We start from the raw sequence: 20,158 nt of genomic DNA, 5'->3' as shown, positions 1-20,158 counted from the left end.
TAAAAAGATTCTCAAGGACTTTCCTGCCCATACTGGCTTTGAACAGCTATCCTCAGATCTCAGTCTCCTGAGAAGCTAGGATTACAGCTTCCAGCACCCAGCTTCCAGGCTTTTTTTGTATTGGTAATTTTTGTGAATCAGTCCTGGGGCTTGAACTCAGAACCTGGACTCCTGGCTTAAAGTTTTCTTGGTAGGTAAATTGCTATATACCAAATCTGTGATAATACTTTGCAGTAGATAAGAAAAATAGAAATAAGTTATAGAAGACACAATTTATTTCAGAATGGTCTCTTTCTCTCTCCCTCTCTCCTCTCTCTCCCTCCCTCTCTCCTCTCCTCCCCTCCCTCTCTCCCTCCCTCTTCCTCCTTCTACTCTCTCTCTCTCTCTCTCTCTCTCTCTCTCTCTCTCTCTCTCTCTCTCTCTCTCTCTCTCTCTCTCTCCCTCCTCTCCCCCTCCTCAGTCAGTCCTGGTGACTGAGCTCTTTTGTGCTACCACTTGAGTCACAGCTCCACGCCCAGATTTTTGCTGGTTAATTGGGTTGTTTTCCCCAGGCTGGCTTCAAATCACAATCCTCAGCTCTCCTGAGTAGCTATGGTTACAGATGTGAGCCATCGGCACCGGGTCCTTCCGACCACCCCACATGGAGGCAAGCAGGCACAGGAAAAACATTAGTATAAGGTTTATTAGAGGGGCCATATCTCTGGGGAGAGGGAACACGAGGCTTCCGTCCCTATCCAAGTGGCAGGCAGGTCTGGGGGTGGGGAGTGAGGGCTGAAGTAAGTAATATAAATGCATGCTCTGTGGGTCTGGGTGGAGAAAGGGAGGGACCAGTGGAGGGTGGCAACCCCGGGGCTGGGAGAAGCTCAGGTCTGGGTGGAGCTGAGGATCAAAGGTAGGGATAATACTAACAAAGACCAAGTTTTTAATGTGTTATTTAATCATGCCATGCCTACACCAAAACATTTTGTGCACTCTGTGTGTAAGAACATCTTTAGGATTGTTCTTACTGCTATTACAAAGTTAACATGTGGAGCTATTATCACTCTGGAAAAAATGGTTATCTTTAGCTCACGCAGGTCTAACTAATGCAAGAATTTCTGGAATTAACTTTCAGGGTCAAACTGAAGAATAAGGGCTATTTTAGACTGAGGTAACAAAGGAGATCTTGGAATATGGTTATTTAGGTGAAGGATTGCAACATTTCATTCTGTTATAAATATATTTTAGATTCAACTCTTTTAAAATTCATTAACAATTGTGTTTTTAAAATAATTTATTGCAAGGGAAAACAATTTAAGACTGTTTTTTATCGCCAGGCACTGGTGACTCATGCCTGTAATCCTACCTAGTCAGGGGGCTGAGACCTGAGGATCCTGGGTTGAATCCAGCTCAGGCAAGAAAATCCCTGAGACTCTTAACTCCAAAACAATCCTCAGAAAAAGCTGGAAGCAGTGTTGTGGCTCAAGTGGTAGAGCATTAATCTTGAGCAAAAAACAAAAAAGCTCAGGGACAGAGCTTGGGCCTGAGGACCTGCACCCACACCCACACCCACCCACCCCACACCCACACCCTCACACAAAGATTGCTTTTTTCCCCTAGGTATTAAGAGTATTTTATTTGGTTGTTTAAAAAAATTGTCTAGGTTCAAAAGCTTCATAAAAGTTAGAAATCAGACAAGAATCAGCAAGAAGAAAAGCATACAAAAATTTACAATGAGGACTTTTGGAGATGTTAAAAGAAAAAGGAAATCCTTTGTGGTAAAAAAGGATTTTGTAAAGTAAGCTTTATCCTAAAGGCTTGTTCCAAGACAGAAAAAGTAGGATAGGATTTTTTTAAGGCTCAGAAAATGTTACTTGTATGAGTAAATATCAAGAAGAATATAAAAGAAGGAGCTTATCAAAAATTTATGTGTATTTGGTTAAGGTCACCATTTAATGCACTAATGTAAGCACATCAACTATCTGTCTATAGTATTGAGTCTTTCTATAGAATATTGTTCTGCTCTACTAAGAGGTAGAAATGAAGTAGCTTAAAGGACTTTTTTTCTTTTATTAAAACAATTGTGTATACTCTATTGGTCTTGCTAGGCTTTTAACTACTGAGAAAATTGGGTTTTAATAGAGCCAAAGTTCATTTGAGTGTCTTTTTTTATGAAGTTTTTAAATGACCACTTATGCAAAGCTAGGAAAAACATTTTATTGAGTAGGTAACCTCTAAATTAAAATTGTTGATCAGGTGTGGGTCTAAGGGTTCCTAATGATAATGAGGAGTCCATCTTTATTATACTAAAATAATCTATGCATTGGAAATAACTAGATTGTTTCAAAGATTTTAACAATGGCCTATTTACTTTTGACCACAATTTTAATTATTCTTTGAAACATTTGCAGTCAGGCTCATAGAGGCTCATCAACAATGGATCCTACAAACATTTACTTGTCAAACCAATTGGCTTTTAAATTTAATTGGCTCCAGGTAAGCCCTGCTCATAAGCAATTCTTCCAATCTCTTTACTAATTAAATTTGGCTGCAAAAGGTCTAGTTGGCACTGATTCCAACCTATGCCTGTTACACTCCTGCAGCATTGATCAAGTCAAACCAACTGGAACATCTTATGCCAGCAATAAGAAAAAAAAAGCTGAAAGCGGTTTTAAAATCTACTTTATACTAATAAACTGATTCCTTTCTTAGACCCACAAAATAACTGGGAGCATCCTTTGTCCTGAGCCATTCTCTCCTGAGGTTAATTTGCAGCCATCTTAGAATTCAGGAAGTGATGCATCTGCCAGGTATTGATGACTTACTGTAACAAGAGCACACTTGGCCAGTCCAGAGACAATGGATTGAACACACTGGTGACTTCTCAGTCTTCTCAGACTATAAAAAAAAGGTATGTAAACCCCCATCACAAGGGAAAATGATAAAGCAACTGTCTTTCTATGGCATACATCTTCCATGCATAAATCTCCTCTATCATTGACCTTTACTGTGTCTCCTATTGGTGAGTGGCCAGAACGGCATGAGGAACTCCTAGAGTTTGGGCCTAGAGTCTAAAACCTGATTTCAGATCCACCATAGCCCAGTGACAAGGGACCATTCAAAACTCACCATTTCAGAAAACAAGTTATCCAAACAAAAGTGGATATTGTCAGAACTCAAATGGAATTATTTGTGTCAGTTCTTCCAAAAGTGACTAACGCCTCCAGGACTGGTACAAAAAAGAAAAAGATACAATTTTTTAAAAGTAAAAGGCTTCTAGGCTCTAGGCACAGCCTGGAAGCCCCTCTTCCTCATTGCACTCACTATGTTACCGTTTTAACCAAGGCTGTTTACTCATTCCACGGTGATGAAACAACAAATGATAGAACTTAGGGGCTACCTCTACTCAACTCTGATGTAAAAATGATGAGGCAAGAAATATTTCAAACCAGATGGCTCTCCCTAGCCTAACCACAGCACCAGGGCAATACAGGTGCCCAAATTAAGATGAAACACTGCTTTTATTCCAGAAAAGCACTCGGTAGAACTTAGGCACTAAAAGATCCCCATTCTCAGATAAGTGCAATATCTTATTCTTCTATAAACTTGGGAAATCTCCTGTTCCCTGAATTCCCATGTTGAGAAAAATATGCTGCTGGCTATAATCCACTGTGTGTGTGGATCTTACTGCTTATTGCTGTGTCTCACTGGCATCCCTCTGCTGCTCAATTTCCACAGCATGACAGCATGGCTCCTTTAATAAAACTAAGTGTACAGTCTCCAAAGGATGTACCTTAGTACACCAGCCTTCTGGATCATCAGTGACCTGGCATTCCAGTGAAAGGCAACAAACTCCTGATCTACAACTACATCCCATCCCAGCAGGAAGCAGCCAAAAGCAGACCTGGACTTTCCAATTCCAAAACGATTTCAGAGTTTAGAGTCCACGGGGGCGATACTGATGGGTTGCAGTTAGCCATGAGCAAGGGGGTATACAAAGAAGACTGAAAATAAGAGAGGAGGCCACAAGAGAGAGGAATCAGAAACCCTTGTAATTAAATTTCCCACCTTTTAAGATCAAAGTAAGTGATCAAGGTCATGGGATATCACAAGATGTTTTTGATCTCTGCTCAGGATTTGTGGAAAGGAATTATTCAAGCTGAAGGGTGATCAAATGGGTCCACAACAAATAGTTTTTCATTGTTGATATATTTAATAAAACAAAACAGTGGAACAAATAGGTCTTTCGCTTACTCAGACTAGTACATCAAATGTCAAATGTCATCCAATAAACCTTACTAATCCCAGCCAATTACTGTGTCTTGTGGGCTGGTCCTACGGAGGAACTTATCACTCTAAGCCCCTTACTCTCCAATCAAATTGTGCTTGGACAAAAATAATTGTCATTCTCACCATAGAGATGACCAGCTTTCAGTCTATTGAAAGTGTCATTTTTATTCCTAATTAGCTTTCCTATCATTTCACTTTAAGGGAAAAAAATAAATTTAATGAAAACAGTGGTAAAAGTGCATTTGTAGACTTCCTGATTTAAAAGAAAAAAGTGAGAGTTAACTGTAATTCCAGGGAAGGAGATTTAAATTAAAATAATGTAAATGAATAGCAACATTAACTACAAAAATAGTTACTGTGTAGGAAAAAACTCAGCTGTTTAGAATGAATGAAATTGTAGCTCATGATTTTATAATTCCAATATTAAGTAACTCAATAATAAACAAATCTAGAAAAATAGAACGACTATTTAGTAAACACGGCTACTGATCCATTATATATTAAAAATTAAAAATATTAATTCTTATTTTTTCTTTGCATGTTCTATTTCTTAACATTTTATAAATGCAGTGCAAAATGTGGTGAACAGAGGGTTAATGTTTTCTACATAATGTCCTATACACAGAATCTCCAAACTGTCCCCCAATGATTCTTTACCGAAATTGGTATCTCTTAGGTAACAGAAATCAAGCAGACAATACTGTCTTTTCTAGAGAATTATGTAATTGCTCTCAGATGTGAAACTAGGAGTGACTTGGCAAAAGAACTCAATTATGATCTGTTAACACTGATATTAGGTAATTAAATTTTAAATTTTAAATTATCTTTGACTTTATTGAAAATATTAAATTGAAAATTGTTTCAGTTGTATTCCAAGATTGTTTTATATACTTTTTCTACTGAAATTTTATAAATCCAAAAAAATCTGTCCCAATTCAGATAAACAGTACTCTCCTTCACAAAGATGGCAAGTACATTTACATTTAACTTATTTCTCACAGTAATAACCTAATTTAAGATTGGTCTAATAATTCTAACAATCTTATCAAGATAAAAATGCTTATATAGAATTTGATTTCCATGTAATATAATCTAAAATTTAGATAAAATATAAAAGATTGATCTAGAGAATATAAAAGCCTTAAGAAATACCAAACTATTATAGTAACTATAATAATTTACACTATTAAAAAAAGTTAATTTGCCTTTCATGTGACAGTAACTTAGATGTTTTTATGGCACTGGAGATCAAATGCAGACCTGATGAGTCCACAGATGTTTTTCTATCGCTAACTCATATTCTCAGCACTTACACTTATTTAAATAAGTTGTCTCCATCTTAGTGTAAAACAGCCAGCCAATAACAACTCCTATACTCAAATTATTTTTATCTTAGCTAGCAAGAGTACAAGTTATATATAGTAATTAGGTAATTTTCCTATTTACATTTGAAATGTATTTATAATGTGGGTGAATATAATAGAATTTTGAAGGAAGTAATTGTTTCAACACATTCTAAAGGCTAAATGCTCAATTTTAAAGTGAGAAACAATACTATATTAGCATGGATATGTTTGAATTATTTATTATTGAAAGGGATTAAAAACACCAAAGGACAGTATCTTAGTAGTCATAATTTGCAGGAACAAAAAGATACAATTCTAACCTGGTGTTGTTGGTGGCTCTTGTCTATAATCCTAACTACTTAGTTTGAAGCCTGCCCAGGTAAGAATTTTGGTGAGATTCTTATCTCCAATTAATCACCAAAAAGCCAGAAATTAAGCTATGGTTCAAGTGGTGGAGTGCCAGTATTGCACAAAAAGCTAAGAGACAGCACCCAGGCCTTGAGTTCAAGCCCCACCCACTGGACACACACACACACACACACACACACACACACACACACACACACACAAAATCACTGATAATACAATAATCTTTGCTCCATGCATATCATTGCAATACACTTTAAATCCGACATCTAGATGTGCTGTTAGTTCACTAGAAAGGAAACTGTGCCCATCGCAATTTAGCTGTGCCAAATCAGCCAGGGTAAATGGGAAGTACAGTTCTATGTTCCCAGATTCAGCAGAGCACACTTAGAAAAGACAGTTTCAAGCAAAATTTCCAAAGACAGATGCAACTCCTCATTAGCAACCATGTGTTTCTCACCAGTACTCCCAAGATACTTTCAAATTAAATAGATTATGTTGAAGTCTCTTATTCTGTGCCCAATTTTTCCATTACTTTCACATCTTCATAGAATAGCTCTGATTCCAGTAAAATCTCATGGCCTACAAAAATCCTTACAGCGAGATCTTTATGTAAATGCCTACTATTAAAACAAGACTGACCTCTGAAGTCAGGAAATCACAACATGTTGTCAAATGAAACCTAGTCCATACCAGGACAGTCCAAACAAAATATACCCGAGACAGCACAGAAGTACAGAGGAAAATCAATCCTGTATACATTCGTCCATATAAATTGCAGCCCCTTACTTCTGGGTTTTTAAAATAATTCTTTAGTCATTCATAATCCCTTTGTTTATACTAATGTAGAATCATCATTTACTTATCTTTCAGATACTAAAACTTAGGGTAGATCTTTTTTTATGATGTAAAATAATAAAGCCCATGAAAAATCAACTGTTAAATATACATTTAGAACCAGGGCAATTTGAAGCTAGTCTTGGGCCTATTCGTTAGGAACACATGAGAAATGACTTCCTTTGGTAGTTAGGAGCTTTTCCATCACTGAATATCATGTACCTGAAAACCTGAGTTACATGAGCACTTTGATATCATCCATAATTTCATTTAAGGGATCTGTGCCTTCTTTAACTGTAGGTAAAGCTGTATGTGCATAGAATTTTTCTACTGAGAGTCCACTGCTTCTTTTTTTTTTCTTTCTTTCTTTTGAAGTTAAGAACAAACAGTTAAATGATCTCCATGAATGAGTGATTTCAACCCAACTACACTGGGTTGGTGCTTTTCCCCTGAGCTCTCAGAATTATCTTCTCTTGAAGACCCTCAAGCTCAACAATATACTGTCATTAAGATCCCTGTTTAAGAGGCACTTAGGAACTCAAGAAACCATATTCACAGAGAATGAGCACTGCAAATACAGAGAAAGAGCAAGGGAAATCACCTCAGGAAGCACCTTCATGTGCTATCTAGACTCTAAGAAATCACATTTTTTTTAAAGTCTTTAATATAAAACAGGCTAGAGCAGTAGCACATATGGATGAGCTGATAGATCTTCCCTAAGAGGTACCTTCGACAATTTCAAAGATGAACACTAAAGGAAAATATGGAAAACAATTTTAAAACTGTATATAATTTAAATATTATTATAAATCTTAATCCTGAAATAAAATTAAAAATTCCAAGTGGATAATGATTTTTTTTACAGGGAATGAAGGTGTGCCTCAAATAGTGGACTCTAGCCATAAGCAAAAAAAAGCCAGGGAAGAACATGAGGCCCTGTACTAGTGAGAACTTACATACACAAAAACACGTCAAAATAATAATTGTTCCAATTTAGATCTACTTTGAAGCGAAGAACATGGATAAGACCCAGCATGATCTAGATATTAAAATAGATATTGGAAGAATGATAGCTTCTAGAGACAAAAAATTAAACTATTATTACTAGAAGATACTAACTGTCCTTTGTTGTTGTTGTTCAGGTCCTAGGGCTTGAACTCAGGGACTGAGCACTGTTCCTTTTGCTGCGTTTTTTTTTTTTTTTTTTTTTTTTTTTTGCTTAAGACTAACACTCTACCACTTAAACCGTAGCTCCACTTCTAGCTTTTTGTTTTTTCAGTTTTTTTTTGGTCAGTCCTGGAGCCTTAACTCTGGGCCTGGGCGCTATCCCTCAGCTCTTCAGCTCAAGGCTAGCACTCTACCACTTGAGTGTCAGCCCCACTTCCAGCTTTTTCTCCTTATGTGGTGCTGAGGAATCGAACCCAGGGCCTCATGCATGCAAGGCAAGCACTGTACCACTGAGCCACCTTCACAGCCCACACTTCTGGCTTTTTTGGTGCTTAATTGGAGATAAGTCTCACAAGGTCCTACCCAAGGGTGGCTCTGAATGGTGATCCTAGATCTCAGCCTCCTGAGTAGATAGGATTACAGATCTCAGCCAGCTACCAGTTCCTGGAACTATTTGCATTATTAATATTAGTTTTGGCACCAGAAAACCGGAAGTGGCTCTATGGTTCAAGTGGTAGAGTGTTAGTCTTAAGCAAAAAAAAAAAAAAAAAAAAGAAGAGCTGAGAGACCCAGGCATAGAGTTCAAGCCCCATGACTGACAAAAAAAAAAAAAAAAGAATGAGGTTTGGTAGGACCTACCAGCTATTACATTCAACCCTCTTTTCTGAATTCTGTTTTAATATATTCAATATCTGCAGTCACAAAAATAAAATTTTATTTCCTAGATCTTCAAAAACCTGACAAGTCAGAGAAAACCTTCTCTAAAACATCTACTTTAAATTAACCAGGTATTTGAAATTTTAGTTAGATTTTTGCAAGTAATTAACAAACTCATTATATAATTATGACAATTCCCTTCTTAAACACAAAAGATGGTCAACTTGAAGCATGTTTTATATAAAATCTGAATGCATTCACTAGCCTAAAATTTACAGATAATAGTAGGTACTGGAAAGTATTCTCACTACTAATTGTATTGTAATATAAAATAATTTCTAATTCTTTCATTATTTTTCTACTTTAATAAGTTGACACACTTCATCTCAATAGCCTTAGAAAACTAAGGGCATGCATTTATTTAGTTCATTAAAAGTATCTGTGGATTATATGTAGAAGAGTAGAGGAGAATAGATACACTGTTTTTTTGTTTGTTTGTTTTTGTCAGTTGTGGGGCTTGAACTCGGCTTGGGTGCTGTCCCTCAGCTCTTCAGCTCAAGGCTAGCACTCAGGGTCACTTCCAGTTTTATTGCAGATAAGAGTTTCATGCACTTTTCTGCCCAGGCTGGCTTTGAATGATGATTCTCAGATCTCAGCCACCCAAGTAGCTAGGATTACAGGTGTGAGCCACCAGCGCCTAACTAGATACAGTATTTTCCTGAGATTAATTTTGTCTTTTGTGTTCTAACTAGTTTCAAACATTTTTCCAACAAAACTATCCCTGGGAAAATTCACAGGAGATTCTTCAAAACAAAATTATTTTCTTCTCCTTGAAGATCTTTCTAGCCATATATTAATGTAATCACATAAAATTTGGAAGTTGGAAGATACCAGAGCATATAGCACTCTGGTGAAGGCAAATCACCTCACTGTTCAAGTCATTGCCATTCTGAATTTGTGTGGGATTATGAATCACACCAGTTTGTTAGATCTTGATAAGACAGAATAGTCAATATGTTTCTCTCCCTGTGTGTGAATATGGGTGCATGAACCATCATGGCTCCCCAGCCTTGTTCTTACAACAGTGGGTGTCTATTACGTATGGCCATGAAAACCAGATGTGCAATCATTAGCCAGTCAGTATGCCCACAATTCCATGTACAGTAAAATCCTCTTCTCACTGAAGAGCTTACTTAATTCACCTGGACTTATGAATGGTAACCAGTATCTCACAGACAGCAACCTGAATCATCCTTGTGAGTGGCAGTCCCTGCTTCTTTCCTAGGTGCCTCAGTCCTTCAGGGTTTTGGCTTTTCATTAGGAGAAAATGGAACACTTGAAGGCAAGAACTTCCTGGTTTGCCCCTGCTGACACTGACAGGGTGCAGGTGAGTAGCAAGGCAACTAATGTCCCCAGCAGGTGCTCAGAGGCCCTGGTGCCTCTCTGCACCCAGGCTCTCATGGGGCTGCAGCCTAGCATGTGACACCTCTTTTCCTCCCAAGGAAGCAGTCACCTGGGTGCCCTCCGAACACTGCAGATGGTCAACACTATTTGGACAAGTCAGTAAAATGGAGCCAAGAGATTTACCAGCTTAATTGTTTAAAAGCCATACACCCCCAAAAACAAAATCCTCACACTGCTAAAGCACAATAAAGAAAATAATCCTTTATACCCTCCTATAATAAGGAAACTGCACTAAGACATCACCTTTAGACAACCTTGAGTACCCTAAAAATATTAGCCCATTCCAACTGACGTTAACATGAGAGTCTTTTTCAAAGCTGGCAGAATGGAAGGAGAGGTTGATTACTATTCACCCAAGGTCATACACTAAGATCTTCAACCCCAAAGACCATATTCTCCCTCCCACCTTTGTGTTTTGGGCTGTCCTGTATCCTTCATATCTGAACAGTTTTTCCCATCAGTCCAGGACTTAGTATCACACAGGAAACACAAGCATTTCTGCAGATGTGATCTACAAGCAAGGCTGTGCAGGCCTCCACAGCCTTTGTCTAAACACTTGAAAAGAACAATCTGTATAAACTTCCATGTTTCTATTTTTAAGATTTTGCTTAAAGGAAAAACAAAAGATTTTGCTATGAAGTCTTTGAATGAAATTCAATAAACAGAAAATAAATTATCCCTGATTGAACAGAAAAAGGAAAATGAATAGCTTCTGAATCAATTATATATTTCAGAGAACTTGAAAATTAAATATAACATAATGCTATTAAATGCGCACTTCAGATACAATTTTTTTTAAATTTTCAATTATCTTTAAATGCTTGTTCAAAGGGGTTTCAAGTGAGCATACCAATTTGTGTGTACAAAACATCTTGATCAGTGTCATCCCTTTTATCATTCTTACCCTATTCCAACCCAACCCAATACACATTTAAGCCTGAAAATAACTTCCTATAATACAACTACATAATCACTACTGCAATTTAAAATAATATATTTATGTAATTCTCACTTTCAAACAAAATATACCTTATTCTGTCCTTGCAGAAGCTAACTGATGCATTTTAATACCTTATTCTTGTAATAACCAATAAATTCCAGTTCTATTCACCCATAAATAAATATAAAAGCTACTTTACCTGTTCCAGAATGCAACGTATGAAGTAGTAGGAATCGTAGAAACCCAGCAAACATAACAGCAGTATTGGAAGGGTTAAATAATTGCTACTGATATCAAAACCCTAAATTCCGACTAGCAACAGCAGCAAATTCACAACACAGTAAACAAAAAAATCCATCAAAATACAAAATTTTAAATAACATTTCCTGTGGCCCTTGCATTCTCAATCAAACTCAAGAATGTCTGCAGTGTCCAATATTATACAATGGTGACACTAAAAAGACCATAAGTGCTGCTGTCATCAAAACAGAACTCTGCAGTGTACAGATCCTCACTGACTACAGCATTCATCTCTGCCGCTCTGTGCTGTACTGAGTGATTCTCAATGTAGCAAACACCAAAGCCCAACTAGCCACGCAATTAAGTATTTCCTAAAACAATGCACAATACTGCTGCCTTCCTGCAGCCAGAGGAAATGCTGTGGCCCCCATAAGCTAGCACAGAAGACAAGACTCCAGCAGCTCTTCCTGTTATTCTCCCAAGGAGATTTCACTGCAGCATCCATGGGCTAGGAAGATAAAGTTGAGCAGCCCCCTGCAGCTGATATGTGGACCCCAGGAAACTCACCTAGAATGATCTGTTCCCATTATCAATCCCTGGCGATGGTCTTGCCCTGCCCTGCAGAACAGATCATTCCCTCTGCAGTTTTCCTGAGGAATTTCACTCAGCCCAATGGCAACAACTGGCTCTAGGACGCAGAAGCTAGGAGTTCAGGAGTGATTGTTGGGAACACATGCAAAAAGTGCTTGTTCAGGCTGTTCCGCTCTGGCCAGCCTAGTGCTAATGGTGGCTCATTGCCAGGGGTCAAAAGGACATCACCATATAGTTTTCTCCAGGGAGCTGACAAGAGGAGGAGGACAATCATATCTCTGAGATTTTTAATATAGATTTGGAAAGATGTATGTCTGATTAATCCATAATATAACAGACTTTTCTTACTAAGTCACAGAATAATTGTTCTCTCATTGGGTCACCTATAGTTATCCACTCTACATCTTGTATTACAGAATAACAGCAATATTCACAACAATTATTAGTGGATTTGAAATGTTGTTACATCCGTGAGCACATTTTTTTTGTGTGGTAGGTCACTCGGTTTCTAGAAAAATCAGCAAAGCATGATGCACCCTTCTAATCCACTGTGGATTACTTACTGAGAGGAAGACAGTTTCTGCTTTGCTTCCAAATACAGACTGGTCAAATGATGACAAAGGAAAAATTAGTCCCATCTATCATTAATTTAAAATAAGTGGACTATGTTGACTTAAATTATACGTACTTGTCTAAAATAATTACCTAGTGAGGAAAATTAACAATGAACTGTATATCATATTGTCTTCATGAAGAGCAACGGAAAAATATCAGTTTCAAATGAATTTAAATATTTTCCTCTCTTAATTGTGATGGAAGGGGTAACATTAATGCATTGTACTCATGAATTGACCAGTTGAATTAATACCCCTTTGTACAACTGTACAACTACTTGAAAATAACATATATATGTTTGTATGATATATACATATATGTTTCTTTTTTAAATTTTATTTTATTGTAAAAATGCTGTACAGAGGGGTTACAGTTACATGAGGAAGGCAATGAGTACATTTCCCATTGAGCATTGTTACTCCTTCCCTTGTTCTCCCACTATCCCTCCCCTTTCTATTTAGAGTTTCCCCCAAACTTTCATGTATGCTATAAACTGGCTTTATTTTTGAGGAATAAACATTCATTTGAAGCAGGTTCTATACCACAATATGTGGTCAGTCTACCAATTTCAAGAAAATCAGTGTGACTTCTTTATGACAGAGAAGACTCAGAACAGCTAATTTACTTCCTCAAGGTTACATGGTTCATTAGAAGCAGAGTTGGAAATTGAACTTGGCTTTGTCTGATCTGAAAGCTCCATACACGAGTTTGTTTGTTTTTTCCAGTATGCTATGGTCATTAGTATAATTACTGTGTGGTTATCCTCCAGGTTGTGCCCATCTGGGTGAAAATGTTAGTGACTTGGTGGGGGAATTTTAGTGATACAGATGGGGATGGCAATCGTAGAACTATATTCTCCAAAGTCACTCATGGAGCTGAGGTCTACACTTGCTAAGCATGTATTTCTCATCAGGGCATGGTCATAAAGAACACATAGTAATGACATGATTTAGAGACAGAGACATGCTACTATGCAGCCACAACACAAAAGAACAAATGGAAGTAGAGTCAAACTTGCAAGGACTGGTTTACTCAAGTCTGCTAACTGAAATCTCTACCATAGAATTTTCTCTGACTGAAATTGAAGAAAGTATGGGTCTTATATTCCTATGCAGGTTCAAATCAACTGAAGTAAAATATTGTAAGCACTGAACATAGTTATTATCATGCATAGGCTTTAAGAATTTTCTCTTTTACATTTCTTTTCTCCTCTTTTCTCCCCATGTACCAACTGGTATGGAATAATTTTAAAGTATACAACCAGTTGGAATAGTATTGATCTAATAGTTATCTCCCCCTCCATCTCATAAATTTATATTAATTTGGCATAATTACCTTAAATTCGTTAAGATGTCCTGACATTAGGAAACTTGTCACTAGTAATAAATTGCATTTCTGACAGAAAACCTTAATAAACCATTCAATCTCTGCTTTCAAAATTACAGAATAAAACCCAAGACTCATACTTGGAAGAAGCTATGGTAGATCTTTTTATAAAATGTCCTCTTACATATTTCTAAATGCCATATGCAATGAGATCTCATATGGGTAACAAATTTCCTTCCCTAATGCCACTGTGACCATTCCAAGTACAAAAAGTTCTTCTATTTTCATTTCAGCAATTCAGAAATGTATGCTAACAATAGCTACTTATTTCGAGTATTTCTTATTGAAAGTAATTCTGTCAAGCTTGAGCCACATGCATCCCTTGTGAATTACATTACAATCTCACATTCAGCTGTAAAATCCATGGCCACTCTAAAGAGCCCCTGGATTGATTTCCCTTAGGAGAAAACACATAAAACCTAACATCAATTGTGATTTTGAGCTTTGTCACATATACTACTTGACCTTGTTATATCACGGGCTAGGTCAAGGCCTATGTTTATGGATATTTTCAGTTCTTTCCCCCAAACCTCAGATCCACTATTTTGAAGAGGTGCCATAGACTTCCTACTTTTAAACTGATTGCCACTAATGATGACTCGGGTTTGTCACTTATTTCTCATTGTTAGTAATAGTGTAAGATAGGAAAGCAGAGAATACCCTGAATACAAAACAAAACCCATGCACAATTAAACAACTTATTATTCTTTCCCTTATTTTCACAGAACATTCACTTTCAAATCTATAAATCTTTCTTTACTTGAGGATTACTTGAGAATGTAAATCATAAATGTGATTCATCATTTTTCAGTCATGGGCTACCTTGTAAAGTGTATAATCTTATTTCATAAAAACAGATGAAAGCTAAAATTGGTCATTAGGAACTTTGGAACCAAATCCCTCCTCACCTATCACAAAGAAGAAGATGAGTTAGACTGGAAAAAACAAAAAGACATGAAGAAGTCTGTGTATAATCAAAGAGAAAAATGAGGCAAGATTACCAACATCCAAATAACCAACATCTGTTCCTTACCCGCACCTGCTGGTCGGCCCTCCATTGTGCCCACTTCAGAATCCACAGTCCTGACTTGTTGCCACCCTTCTGAAGAAACGGGTATTCCAGGTGCTCCCATGGCAGCCACCTTGTAAAATCAGTCCAGTCTGAGAATTTTCAGCCTGGCTGTGTACACTACTCTCTGCTGCTAAAGATCTTATCTAAGAAGAGCAGGAAGTGGCTCCTCCATCACTCCGCTTGGGAAATTGACATGGAAGGAAAACATGAGTATAAGCGTGACAGTCCCTTGCTTGGGTGACTCCAGTCACCTGCAGGTACTGTGCAGCCACCCGCAGGACTGCACAAGCGAAATGCCATGCTCAGGTGTCAGTGGCCTGGCGGTGTGGAGGCTGGTAGCATTTACTGAGGAGAAGCATATTGGCACCTCGGTTGGGTTTTAACCAGATCCACAGGGTTCAGGAAATAAGCTTTCTGCCAGCTGACACTATGCTCCTAACTATTCCTTTTGTTTACTTACTGCCCAAATTGCTCTAACTAGTGTCCTTTATCCTGCTGGGAGCTTATTTGTGGAGAGGGCTAAATAAAGGAGTTTTATGACAATGAAATGGCCTTTAGACCACAGGATGGGTTCTGGAAACATGATTCTCTTGTTTTTGTTTGGTGCTATTAAAATTAATTTAAGGAGAGCATTGCTGACTGTTACATCTTTGATTGGTAAAATAAAATACATTTTGAACATTCCAGAAGTATGAGAAATCAGTCTGTGGTTGTCTAACATACTGTTGATAATACAGTGTATGCATAGTATTTATTTTATACATAACTTTCTTAACACAGGTTTTTCTTGTTGTATTTTCCTATCAAAAGCAACTTTTGAATGTTTCCTTCTGCCAGTTCTTCCTACTGTATGTTATATGGTGCAACATCTCCACAATGTAATTATTTGTTCCATTGGAGAGATGGTGTGCATATTCCCACTTCATGAGAAAATAATTGTTTTCTATTTTCTTTACCATAACTGTACATATCACATATACAAATATGTATACAAATAGGTATGTGTGATCTCATTTCTTCCTTCTGGTAATCATTCCTTCTTTGGATTTGGATTTAAGAAGTAGGCAAGACAGAGTATTAATAAGATCAACTTTTTGTGTGTTTGCAGGGGCTTGAATTTAGGGCCTTGCATGCTCTTTTAGCTTTTTCTTTCAAGGTGGGCACTCTACAAATTAAGCCACACTTCTACTTCTTTTGCTGGTTAATTGAAGGTAACAGTCTCTCAGACACTGTTGCCCAGGTCCCCTTAGAATCCTCAATGTTCATATCTCAACCACCTAAGAAGCTGGGATTACAGATGTAAGCATTAGCTCCAGGCTGACAACTTTTTATAGAAAGTTTTTATTTATGGAAAATATGCTAAGACTTGCTTTATTCTGGAAATTAAACTTCTAAGTAAGTAATCTGAGGCATCTGCTTCAAGAAACTTTCATTTTCAAATAAAATCTTAGTTCAAATATGTCATAAAATCCACTACAATTAAATGCTTTTAATGGTCAAAGATTAAGTACACGTACCTTAAAATTCCTATTTTCACCCATAATACTAATAATTACATATGCAATGTTTGATTTTCAAATTGCAAAGCTCTTCCAGATACATTTTGAAATAATTATTATTGAGTGTTTTGGTTGTTCCCCATACTACCAGCATATTCTGGAAAGCAGTGCTATAGCATCATACAAACTGAGTAAGGATGTATATTATTTCACATCTCTTCCCAAATGCTTATCCAAATTGAAAACCCTCTACTCATCTATAGCTTTACTCACCTATATAATGTCCATTTCTGGTTACAATTGTACCTTGTAACAAAAATATATTTCCATGTAGACAAATAACAAATAAATACCAATACTTTAGATAACAAGGATATGTATATAGTTGATATCTCTAGTGCCTTTGTATATAGGATATAATATAACCTTGATGAGCTAGAAATACAGATCCTAATTCTTTATGGAACAACAATGTAAACTGCTCATGTGCACAAAGTGTAGTGCTACCATATTGACTGCCTTTATCTGTTGTGTGAGCCCTGCTGTGTTGTATTAATTCATTAGAACTTAAGCATCAACAGCAGGTCAAATTCTGGGCAGAAGAGGATAAACATTATTGGCTTTTAATCTATTAAATGCAAAACCTCAGACTCTCTTAATAATAGCAAGCTCATTAAACTTTATAGCCAGTAGTAGAAAACAATATTTATGAAAGGTTATGATATAAAAACAAGATCAAGTCCAAAGTAGGTCCTCCACTATGTTTTCATTAGCTAAACCAATGCACATAGATGTTTCCATTGTTTCACACTTCCCACCAATGTCAGATATGACCTTGTTTCTCTGTTCTATTTGTTCTGTTGTTCTTTAAGTATCCATGCATAAATGCATTCATGAGTTCTTTCATCTAGCCAAAATTCTGAATGTTGATACATTAAGCACTGCCGTAAAGAGAAGAAATATCTAGGCCAGGTTTTTAACTTCAAATTTTAACGTTCTAAATGTTTACCTTCAAATGTTAAGAGTTATGACTATTTGTAAACTACAAATAAGTGATTAGCTTATAGGATTTGAATTCTACAACAACAAGCTAACAGTGATTTAGGTCACTACTTCCTTAAAGCTGAGGACTAATATTTACCCAGTATCCACTATATTCTTGGCCATTTCTGATTAAAGCAATGAATCTGCGCCAATAAAACATTTAGTGCTGGGCACCGGTGGCTTATGCCTGTAATCCTACCTACTCAGGAGGCTGAGATCTGAGGATAGCAGTTCAAAGCCAGCCTGGGCAGAAAAGTCCGTGAAACTCTTATCTCCAATAAACACTCAGAAAACTGGAAGTGGCGCTGTAGCTCAAGTGGTAGAGTGCTCATCTTGAGCTGAAATGCTGAGGGATAGCGCTCAGGCCCAGAGTTCAAGCCCCATGATCGACAAAAAACAGCTAGTTACTGGTTTAGGTTTTCATAAGAATACAAGGTATAATCCTGCTATGCTTCAACCCCAGAACACCAGTTTATGGAGATCATAATGCATGGCTTAAAATGAAAGGACTTTTTCCTAATCAAATGTATTTAGTACAGACTGTTCTATTCCTTTCTAGAAGAATCACAATGTATATTACCATTAAAGGTCATGAGAAATCCTTGCCTCAAAGATATTTATAGCAATGGACAAATTGATTTGAACATAAACACTTATTTTTGGCAACACTTATGAGACCCATTATGGCCTTGACATTAATATTAGCTGGAGAAATGGTTGCATTAATAATATTTTTGTTCCGATTGGTTAAGATATTCTAAGTAACAATGAAAGGAGAGAAGTATTGGATTCCACTTTAGAGCTTTAGAGTTGATATGCAGGTCTATGGGTATTTTCTGTACCATAGGCAGTGTCCATGACCCACTCTGTCAGTGGGATATCTGTGATTGTGCTTAGCTATCTCCTTTCTTTGTCTCGTGGATATGCTATTGTTTCAAAGTTTTCTATTTATTCAACCCTACATAATCACAATGAAGCAACTGGCCAGAAAAAGTCTAAACTACAATAAAATAAACAGGAAAAAAAACAAAACCAAACTGACATATTACAAGTCATTTTACTTATACACATCTAATTACAGAATACATAAATGTTCAAAAAAATATGCCAGATGCCTGCAGCTCACTCCTGTAATCTTAGTTACTTAGAAGGCTGAGATCTGAGAATCCCAGTTCAAAGTCAGCCTGTGTAGGAAAGTTTGTGAGACACTTATCTCCAGTAAACTCAAAATGCTGGAAGTAGAGCTGTAGTTCAAGTGGTAATATACCAGTTACTGTTACGTTTATGTTATCTACTTGACTCTCCTACCCTGGGATGTATCTCCAATCATATCCTCAAGCAATCCTATACATTTCCTGGTCAGAGACCCAGCAAATGAGCAAAAAATTGCACTTGCGTGGTTTTCAATTGAGTGGATAAACAGATGTTGACCATTTCAACCTAAAGCTAGGTGCAGATAATTCAGTCATTAGTAAACTTCTCTGTAATAGAGAGAAACTATGTTAAAAAGTAAAAAAGAGAGAAAGTCAACTAACATCAGCAAAAACATCAGCTCTATAAGCAACATGTCTTGTCATCTGCCTGTGCCTTATAATTTAAGTAATTGATTCTAGGGGAGTAGGGAGAGTTTTGAGCTTGGAGCTAGATAAGAAAGGCATTACAACAAAAACCAAAGAGAAAATGTAATTGTTCATCTCTTGGCTTGGAATTCTACTACAATGTCTGTAATATAAATTCAGGGCACAAAATCTACCTAATGAATAGAAGTAGATTTCAATTGCTTATGAAATAGCTCTTGTTTTATTTTCCATGGCTAAGAAAGAATGAGCTATGGCTTTGTAGTTTTTGGGTTTTTCCCCCCAATCTGTCCTAGACAGTAATAGTAGGGTATTGTGCCTCCTTCAAGTTGCTCATCAGGAATTAATAGTGTTGTGCGAATCATGGCCCCAAAGGCCATGACTTGGGGCCTGCAGATGTGAGTCCACACCTCTCCTTGTGCTTATGGATTAGTTTAGTGATCCACTGTATCAGGATTTCTTCTAATAACCTTATGGAATACATGAATAAAGATTAAAAAAAAAACTTGCATGTGGAATCTTCAGTAAGAATTCAGTACTCTTAAAAGGCCCACACTGGCACCCAGCTCCTTTTGTAGCAAGACCAAAGGCTTTGAGTTAGCACCAGATGGATAAGCTCACGGTAAGTCACATCTTTAGGAATTGGGCCTTTGCAGTACCATAGTAATGGAATAACATTGTCTGGTCCTGTATCCCAGGCCATACTTGAGGCAGACAGGGAACTCTGGGAAGCAGCTTTCAAAAAAAAAAGAATCCCATATCTGATTGTTTCTACCTCAGTAACTCCTGGATTTTTGTTATTGCTATTGTTTTGGCTTTGTGCTTGTTCTGGGACTTGAACTCAGTGCCTGGGTGCTGTGTCTTATTTTTTCCACTCATTCCACTTCCAACTTTTTGATGGTTAATTTGAGATAAACATGTCATGGACTTCTCTGCCCAATTCTCACATCTCAGCCTCTTGAGTAGCTAGGATTACAGGCATGAGCTACTGGTACCTGACATATCACCTTTATATCACCTTTCTCAGCTTACCTAATGGCTGGCACCAGAGTGAAAGGAGAAGGGATCTTGCTGAGCTGAGTAAAAGT

The 20,158-nt window shown here is 37.2% G+C and overlaps 1 protein-coding gene across 32 annotated transcripts in view; it reads right to left on the bottom strand.

Moving 5' to 3' along the window:
* The window catches only part of Rims1 (regulating synaptic membrane exocytosis 1), a 505,606-nt gene that overhangs the window by 197,806 nt on the left and 287,642 nt on the right, over nt 1-20,158 (bottom strand). The window contains exon 1 of one of the 32 annotated variants that reach the window (XM_070012137.1): nt 11,854-11,938. The exons of 29 other annotated variants lie outside the window; for them this stretch is intronic. Coding sequence is in view for 1 of the 3 variants with exons in the window: in XM_070012135.1 (XP_069868236.1) it covers nt 11,246-11,300 (55 nt within the window). In the remaining 2 variants the exon portion in view is untranslated. Of the gene's footprint in view, nt 1-11,245; nt 11,563-11,853; nt 11,939-20,158 lie in introns of those variants that run through there. 2 more of the 32 variants (XM_070012136.1, XM_070012135.1) reach the window with 2 other exon arrangements.

Source organism: Dipodomys merriami, unplaced genomic scaffold (assembly GCF_024711535.1).
Source record: "Dipodomys merriami isolate MVZ:Mamm:240054 unplaced genomic scaffold, mDipMer1.0.p SCAF_89, whole genome shotgun sequence".
In the NCBI taxonomy this organism is placed as follows: Eukaryota; Metazoa; Chordata; class Mammalia; order Rodentia; family Heteromyidae; genus Dipodomys; species Dipodomys merriami.
The sequence above is the reverse complement of the archived record's forward strand: the minus strand, read 5'-3'. Positions and strand labels throughout refer to the sequence as shown.